Source organism: Pagrus major, chromosome 12 (genome assembly GCF_040436345.1).
Source record: "Pagrus major chromosome 12, Pma_NU_1.0".
Lineage (NCBI taxonomy): Eukaryota > Metazoa > Chordata > Actinopteri > Spariformes > Sparidae > Pagrus > Pagrus major.
In genome coordinates, this window is record NC_133226.1 from 7510878 (window position 1) to 7518619 (window position 7742).

The 7742-nt window shown below is 42.1% G+C and overlaps 1 protein-coding gene across 1 annotated transcript; it reads right to left on the minus strand.

The window, feature by feature from the left end:
• Positions 1-2164: 2164 nt before the first annotated feature.
• barhl1b (BarH-like homeobox 1b) lies at positions 2165-7016 on the minus strand. The gene is made up of 3 exons (XM_073478572.1): positions 6566-7016; positions 3763-3985; positions 2165-2465 (listed from the first exon to the last, which is right to left on the minus strand). The coding sequence occupies exons 1-3, from the start codon at positions 7014-7016 to the stop codon at positions 2165-2167; spliced, it is 975 nt and encodes a 324-aa protein (XP_073334673.1).
• Positions 7017-7742: the final 726 nt, after the last annotated feature.

Sequence of the window (7742 nt, forward strand, 5' to 3'; positions counted from 1 at the left end):
GAGGGGAAAGTCGTTTGACAGACATGTTGAAACTCCAACACGTTGTGCTCTAATAGAAAAGCCTTCAAATTGTGTTTATTTTCGAGCTGCTTCCGGGAAAGTGCAGATGTTTTAATTAAAGCTACAGCACCCATCTGTCAACCTTTGCTCATTGACACCGACATGTGTACAAAACACTTATTTTAACAGTGGGCAGTGAAGGCCTCTACATATGCTTTAGTTTTCCGTGTTTGACATAAAAATTCGATTTATTCATTTTTTCCTTTTGATTGAGTCAAATACAGGCTTTTATTTTGGCACCAAACATGACCGTTAAAATATCATTTTTCTGCACTTTTAACCAAATTGTTGTGCTTTTTCTGTCGAAATTCTGTTAAAAAATCATATTTGTTGAAAAAAAATACAGTTTTCCACATTGTGGATTCTTTATGAGAAGATTATCCCGAAATGAGTTGTTTTTAAATGTGTAAATGTATGGACAAAATAACAGGAACACCTCAGACACACTAATAAAAGGATTCAACGCTTCTCAACAAAAACGACACAATCACACATGTGATCAGAATTACCGGTTGCGTTAGACTCCCAGGTGTTGCAGTTATTTCGTCCACCTATAGAAATCCTTTCAAAAGAAAAGCCCATAATTCCACGTGTTGATCCCTCCTGACAGCCGCGTGGCATTTTGCTCCCTCTGTGTCACACATACAAGCAGCCACGTGATTAAATGAAAGACTTTTATTTCCACATTTATAAAAGTAATTCTCTTTTACATCAAATCCCCCCGTTTTTCTGTCCAACTTTTTCGCTGTGAACTTCACAAAAAAAATGAACTTCACGAAATGGGGGAGAAGAGTTTTGGGGGAAGCTAGAGGAACGAAAAATAAAAAAAAGATTCCAAATTAAAAAAAAAATTAAAAACAAAATAAAAAAAAACGATCCAGGAAATATACGAGAACCACTCCACAAGTTTGATATCTGCAATATACATTTTCACCAAAAAGGAGAGTATAACAATTAAGGGTTTATCACGGCTTCATATGAAATAACATAAGTAATGCACAACGTCTGTTCAAATACATCTAAGAGCAAATCAACAGGCTGTCACACCTGCACGTGGACCCGAGTCCGATCGTTTGTCTGTCGGAAAAATAAAAAACATTCGAGGTGAGTGCGTCCCCCATCTCCCCCTCTGTGGGGATAAAAAGGCTTTTTTTTAATAAATTACTTGACATTTTTACTCCGCTAAAACTTCAACTAAGAACAAGAAAAAGACTTTATATAGATTTATTTCTTTCCGTAGCTCTCGAGGTTGTGCCTACATGTGGGTCCAGGCAGGAAGTCCATCCATTCATCTCTCAGACAAACATGTCTCTTTTTTTCCATCCTCGTTCTATTCGCCTGTTATAGTTTCTGATGGCTAATCTAGCCTATTATGTTAAACTGGATCACCGTGGTCTGAAAAGACTCACTCATAATAGATCAAACAAACCAACAACCCCAAAAAAAAAAAAAGTTTCTTTTTAAAATCAGTCTCTTTCGAATAAAATGCAAAATATTCTTATTTACAGGTTTATGACTGCTGATCATCTGCTCGTTCACGTGGAAAGAAACAAAAATCAAATACAGATTTAAAAAGAAAAAAATGTAATTGTTCCTTTGGATCCTTTAACTACATTATATTCAAATTACATGGTTCGTTCCTGTGCCACCACCCATGAACGTCCACGTAATAATAATAATAATAATGATAATAATAATAATAATAATAATAATAATAATAATAATAATGCCAATAGGGGGTGTCATTGACATTGAACTGTAGGTCAAAGTGCCACCAACAATTGTCCTTCGTTGGGAAAAACACTAAAAAATACTGAAACAGTGGATCAAATAAATACATAACTTAGATGCTTTGACTCCTATTGAAAAATAAATAAATTATAAATAAAGCTCATGTCCCAAAAAAAACTGAGAACCATCCTTCAGACAGTCTGAGTTTCAGTCACAAAGCTCCGTCCACAGAGTTCAGCCTAAATCAGTCTTTTCGCAGCTTAAAGGCCTTGAACAGTTTTTATCTTTTTCTGTCTTTGTTTCATTTCCTCTAATGAGTCCAGAGCTGCCAGGGTCAGCGTACAAAATAAACCCCATCCCTGCAGGGGCCGGCTCACCGCTGCTGAGCCGGCCGGGAAAGCACGCCGGACATGGGGGGCAGAGGAGGCGGCGGAGGGGGCTCGCTGCCTCCCTGCAGGCCGTGCAGCAGGATCCGCGGGACCAGCGGTCTCTGCAGGGCCGGCGGGGGCGCAGAGGGGCCTCTGTACAGATAGAGGGCCGCACCGGGGTCCAGATTGGACACCAGGCTCTGCGGGTAGAAGTACGGGGACGGGAACATCCTCTGCAAGGCGGAGTAGTTTCCAGCCTCCGCCAGCAGCTCCAATCCCACCGCCGTCTGCCTCTTCCACTTTGTCCTGGAGGAGAGAAAAAACGCCTTTAGCATGTGTGTGTGTACATATCTATATCTATATCTATATATATCTATCTATATATATATATATATATATATATATATATATATATATATATATATATATATATATATATATAGTAGTATTACAGTATTATATATATATATATATAGTAGTATTACATGTAGTATTAGTGAGTGTTTGAATCTGACACACCAAAACATCTCCCATCTGTTTACCTGGGGTCCAATTAGAAGTCAGAAATACATCTGTTTTTTGTTTTTTTTTAAATCACCAAAATCTCCATCCTGCCACTTGTATTCACACCCAAGGACGTCTGTTAGATCGCCAGTCTGCACTCCATGCAGGTGAATAATTCATAATAAAGATAATTGAGTAGATATAGTGGTTTGTTTGAATTATTGATATGCACACATGCAACGATGCATTATTCATCGGCCAAAGTGTTGTTTTTATATTTATTTATGTCATTTAGCTGCCTGCGAGTCAAAACTGCAGACAAATAAATGCTAAAGTTAATTCAAGCGAGAACTACAGAAAGGTGTTTCTCCACAGAAGAGGACGGAGTCTCTTACTGCAGCTGCATGGAGTTTAGTTATTTACAGGAAGTTGACGCCTCGGTTTTCAAACTGTTTGCAGGGTCGCTGTGTGCGGCTTGAATCAGATACAGAAAGTAATCATGCTGCATGAAGATGATGAAAACCTGAATAAATAAAGTCAGGCTGACATGTCTCACATCAGATATGTTCAGGATTTAATCTGGTAGTATTTTAGTTTCTATATACAGAGCAAAAACCGAAATAAAAAACCAAAAACCTTCAAAAATAAAATGGAAATGAAACAATGACGACGTGATGACGTGTTTCTGATAGATCATAAAATGTGTCGGATCAATTAATCAGCTGTCAATCCTGCTTTATTTACTGAATCATTTGTAAAGTAAAAGTTAACGATTTAAAAACAGTTTTTATAATCAATTGTTAAAAGTTAAAAATGTCTGTGGCTCCACTTTCACGACACTTCATCCGGGCTCTTCGGGTGTTGGAAAGTTCTTGACCACATTTTAAGACTCTTTAAATTCCTGACATTTTATTTACCAAACCATTAATCAATAATTCTAGAAGATAATCGTCAAATGAATCAATAATTAAAATACTGGTGAACTCGTGTCACCTTTGGGGTGCTGAAAGGAGAACATGGCGTCCCTGTGTCCATTTAGTCATGAGCGAGCCACACCAGATAACCTTCCCTCCCTCCCTCCTCCGGTGTGTGTCCCTACCTCCGGTTCTGGTACCAGGTCTTGACCTGTGTGTCGGTGAGGTTGAGGGAGGCCGCCAGCTCCATGCGGTCCTGGACGCTCAGGTACTTCTGCCGCTCGAAGCTGCGCTCCAGCTGGGCCAGCTGGTGGTCCGTGAAGGCCGTCCGGGCCTTCCTGGGCTTCTTCAGCCGGACCTGAGGGCTGTCTCTACTGCTGGAGATCTCCCTGTCCCCCTCCTCTTTCACTGGCGGACACAAACAACAAAAGGCAGGTGAAAACAGAGCCGAGGCCTCATGTTATATATCCATCTGTGTGTGGACGGGCAGCCTCAGAACACGGTGCGTAATTAAATCTGAGCAGCAGCGTAGAACATACAGCTGGAACACAGAACATGCATTAAAACTGGTCCATTTTCATTACGTCATTTATTCAATGATCTGATTCAGGAGAAAACTCAAAATAAAAGTATAACTGAATTCTTATAACGTTTCATTTCTGTGTTTAGAAATTGGAAAACACTTTGAGCTGCATTGTGTCAGATATATTAGACTCAGCTGGCTGTTCGGTTGATTGATTAACTAGATTTAATATGATCATAATCAGAGGTTAACAACAATAAAAAGAAGAAAATGCTCCCTTCTCGCAAAAGACGTGAAGAAGCCAAACTTTGTGACAATAAAGCGCTTCAGTTGTTGTCAGTTCAATTCAATGTTTCGTCTTTTACGTTTTTGTGAAGAGAAATGTGGGAAATAAAAGCTGAAATTGTACTTTGTGTTATTTTAAATCACTGGTCTCTGCAGCAGCTGAATCAAACACAAAGCTGCTGTTTGCTTGATGCGAATTTTAAACAAAGTGACAAAAACGCTGCAAGCAATTATTGTTAAAATGTTTAAAAACGTGTGATTTTTATCAGCGCGTTAGTGTTTTATAACTATTAATCTGCAGCAGAGAAGAGTGGCGCTCTGCAGCGCTCAGTGTACAGCACGGCGGTGGAACAGTGCCTATAGGCGATGTGCAGCTATTTGATTTGGTCTTAAATTGTTATGAAAAGCTCTTCCAATATTCGCACTTCCAATCTGATATCTGTGCCGTCGGTGGAGCTGCAGTCTTTGTTCTCTGTCTGCGTGGTGTCATGTCAGGGCGAGCATTGATATACACTCCTTATAGTCAATTCTGTGAAAACACACAGGGAAGGGGAGAAGAGAGGGGAAGGGGGGGGGGGGAGCTCGCGAGGCGAGAGATCTTTGGTAGTTGAATAGTTGAGTCGTCTCAAGAAGCACAATAATCCGCCTAATTGAGCCACAAGGGAAGGACGAGCCTTTCAACCGCGACCGGAGAAACTTCACAGGACCGTGGAAATGAGTGGAAATCAAGAGCCGGGCGGCCTCGCGCGGTTACAAATCTGATTAGCGCCGGGGACAAATTGCATCAAATCCCTCAAATATTATAGGAGGCGGATTCAAGGAAATCAAAGCCACCGTACAGGCGCTCTGTGGGCCCCGCGGCTCCTGCAATCAATCAGCGCGTCGATGAGCATCTCCATCCACACTGTCGCACGCGCGCGCACGCGCGCACGGAAATTGTTGAGCGAATTGATGACGTGACGCCTTATCAATAAGTTTACAAGACAAGTGAATCTGGGAGAAAAGCATTAAACAGAATAAAGAAAAAAACTATAATAATAATAATAATATAAATTATTTATAATAATAATAATAATAACAATAATACTCTAATAATAATATTTTCCAGGTGCATCAGATGTCCTCTGTATATTTCCCTGGCCTGCAGCGGTCGTCGTCCCTCCACGCTCTGCTTCATTAAACTGTCAATGGAGGTGACATGTGTGTTATGGCTGACATGATTGGAAACAGAGAGGCCCTTGATGGCATTTATCTGGAGGCGACCCTGTCATCTCTCGCGCTCCTGCCTCGCTCACATCAACAGATGCTTTCTGGGATATTCTGCTAAACGCGCCGCGCGTGCACGCGGGCGGCCGTTTGCTGTTTTTTTTAATTAAATGTAGAAACTTTAATGAAAATGAACTGTGAGCTCGTCACCGTGCACAGGGGGGAAGCTCATGTTACCATCAGCGGAGGATCGGGTCGATTTGTCCTTATTGATGGCTTCCGGTGGCCTGATACTAATGTCAGGTTATTGATGGAGATCAGTGGATGTTACAGTTTTTATTTTTTTGCCCAAAATTGATAAAAAATGTCGAGTTACTGAGTATTATTTTTATACACTAAAGCTACATATTATTATTATTATTATTATTATTATTAGAAAATAATCTACCAAGGCCCAAAACTCCAAAAGAAAATGACCTATTTTAAATGTTTATATTTGTTCAAGGTTTTTAAAATATTTTGCTTCTACAAAATGTTTAAATAATATTTAAATGTAGCAGTTCGGCTTTTACAGATATTAAATTAAATTAATTGTTGTTTTTTAAACTTCACGCGCTGCTATTTTTCCAGATTGCACCACAAATGTTGTGCCAAACCCTCTCTACGAACCTTTCATATTTATATTTGAATTTATTTTTGAATCATTATCCAAATTAAAAATCAGTTATTGAGGCAGAAACCGAAGCACCGAGACCAGACAAGCTGCAGCCGAACAACACACACGAATTTAGACTTGTAGAAAAAAGTGATCTCAGCGGATCAGCGAGCTACTTTAGATTGAACTAAAATTACATTTTTTAAAAAGCAGTATTTTTCTACAGGAGCAGGTCTGTAAGAGCAGAAGGCCAAATCAGTTTCCCCTCCAATCTGTCCAAAGCACAGCAGCCCTCCGCTGTGCAGCTCCCCGTCCTTACCTTTATATTCACTGTCTGACGACGAGTTGCTGTGGATTTTCTCCATAAAGTCGTCCGCTATCTTGGAGACGAGCCTCCCCGCCTCCTGAGTCGGCTGTCCATTGCTGGAGTAGGGCGCGCACGCTGCCAGAGGCTTACAGTCCGCGAGAATATCTCTGATGAGGAAGGACGAGGTCACGGTCCTCTGCTGCGACCCCGCAGATATCTGAGCGTGCTGGAGGTGCGGCGGCAGGCCGACGCCGTGACCTTGCCTCTGGGCCACCTCCTCCACGCACTCCCTCCTCGGCGACGGAGGCGACGAGCAGCCGCTCTCCACGTCTGATCTCGGGCTGAACTCCAGAGGAGAGCGGCACTCCCCCACCAGGCTGTCCCCTTTGGACACCGGACTTCCAGGCCTGTGGGACAGCAGCGAGTCGATGCCGAAACTGGACCCGTTGGCGGACGCCTCCATTGTCTTGATCGAGGCCTCCTCAAACTACCATTTGGTATTCAGGACAAGTTTTATTTGAGGGAGGGAAGAGGGGGATGTGAAAGTCTCAGTTGGTCCAGCAGAAGAGAAAGAGCCCCCCTCCCCGCACCAAGGAGAATGTTTTTGGATACGCTACAAATGAAGATTATTCATCCGCTATTTCCAGCTCCCCACCTGGTTCTTTAAAGACAAAATATCTCCAGGCTAAGTTGCGTTACAGAAAACGTCCATTCATCCGATGTTCTTGTCTTTTTTTTTCTTCTTTTTTTCGTCAAGTCTAGAGAGATGAGTCCTCCTGAAATCGATGCAGCCGCTGTGAGAGTCACAGTCGCTTCCTTCAGGACCAACTCCTTCAGCTTTGAGTTCACAAGCCTCGACGGGAAGACGAAAGAGTTATTGCTGAAATGATCTCACCTACAGAACCCGAAAAGACGCAGAAACAATTGACTATTTCTGGAAATGTGAGATCAGCAGCAGCAGGAGCAGCAGGAGCGGTGTCTTCGGCAAAAGCGCGTTTTCAGCACCATGGACAGGTTCAGACCTGAAGCAGGACCGGAGGAAACCGTCGAGGGCTGCTCGTCATGTGGCCACACAGACGACACATGAAAACTGTTCGCATTCTTGTGAGCAGAACAACAAAACCTTTAAAGAAAACAGGAGGCAGAGAGAGTGAGAGGGAGAGAGAGAGGGAGAGGGGGGAGTCCGAGA

Bases quoted from the DNA above. Each gene is read 5' to 3' on its own strand.
- barhl1b (XM_073478572.1), bottom strand. From the start codon at position 7,016: ATGGAGGCGTCCGCCAACGGGTCCAGTTTCGGCATCGACTCGCTGCTG. The intron at 3,986-6,565 runs GTAAGGACGGGG...TGTGTCCGCCAG, and splicing joins GTCAGACAGTGAATATAAAG to TGAAAGAGGAGGGGGACAGG. The intron at 2,466-3,762 runs GTAGGGACACAC...TCTCTCCTCCAG, and splicing joins ACCTGGTACCAGAACCGGAG to GACAAAGTGGAAGAGGCAGA.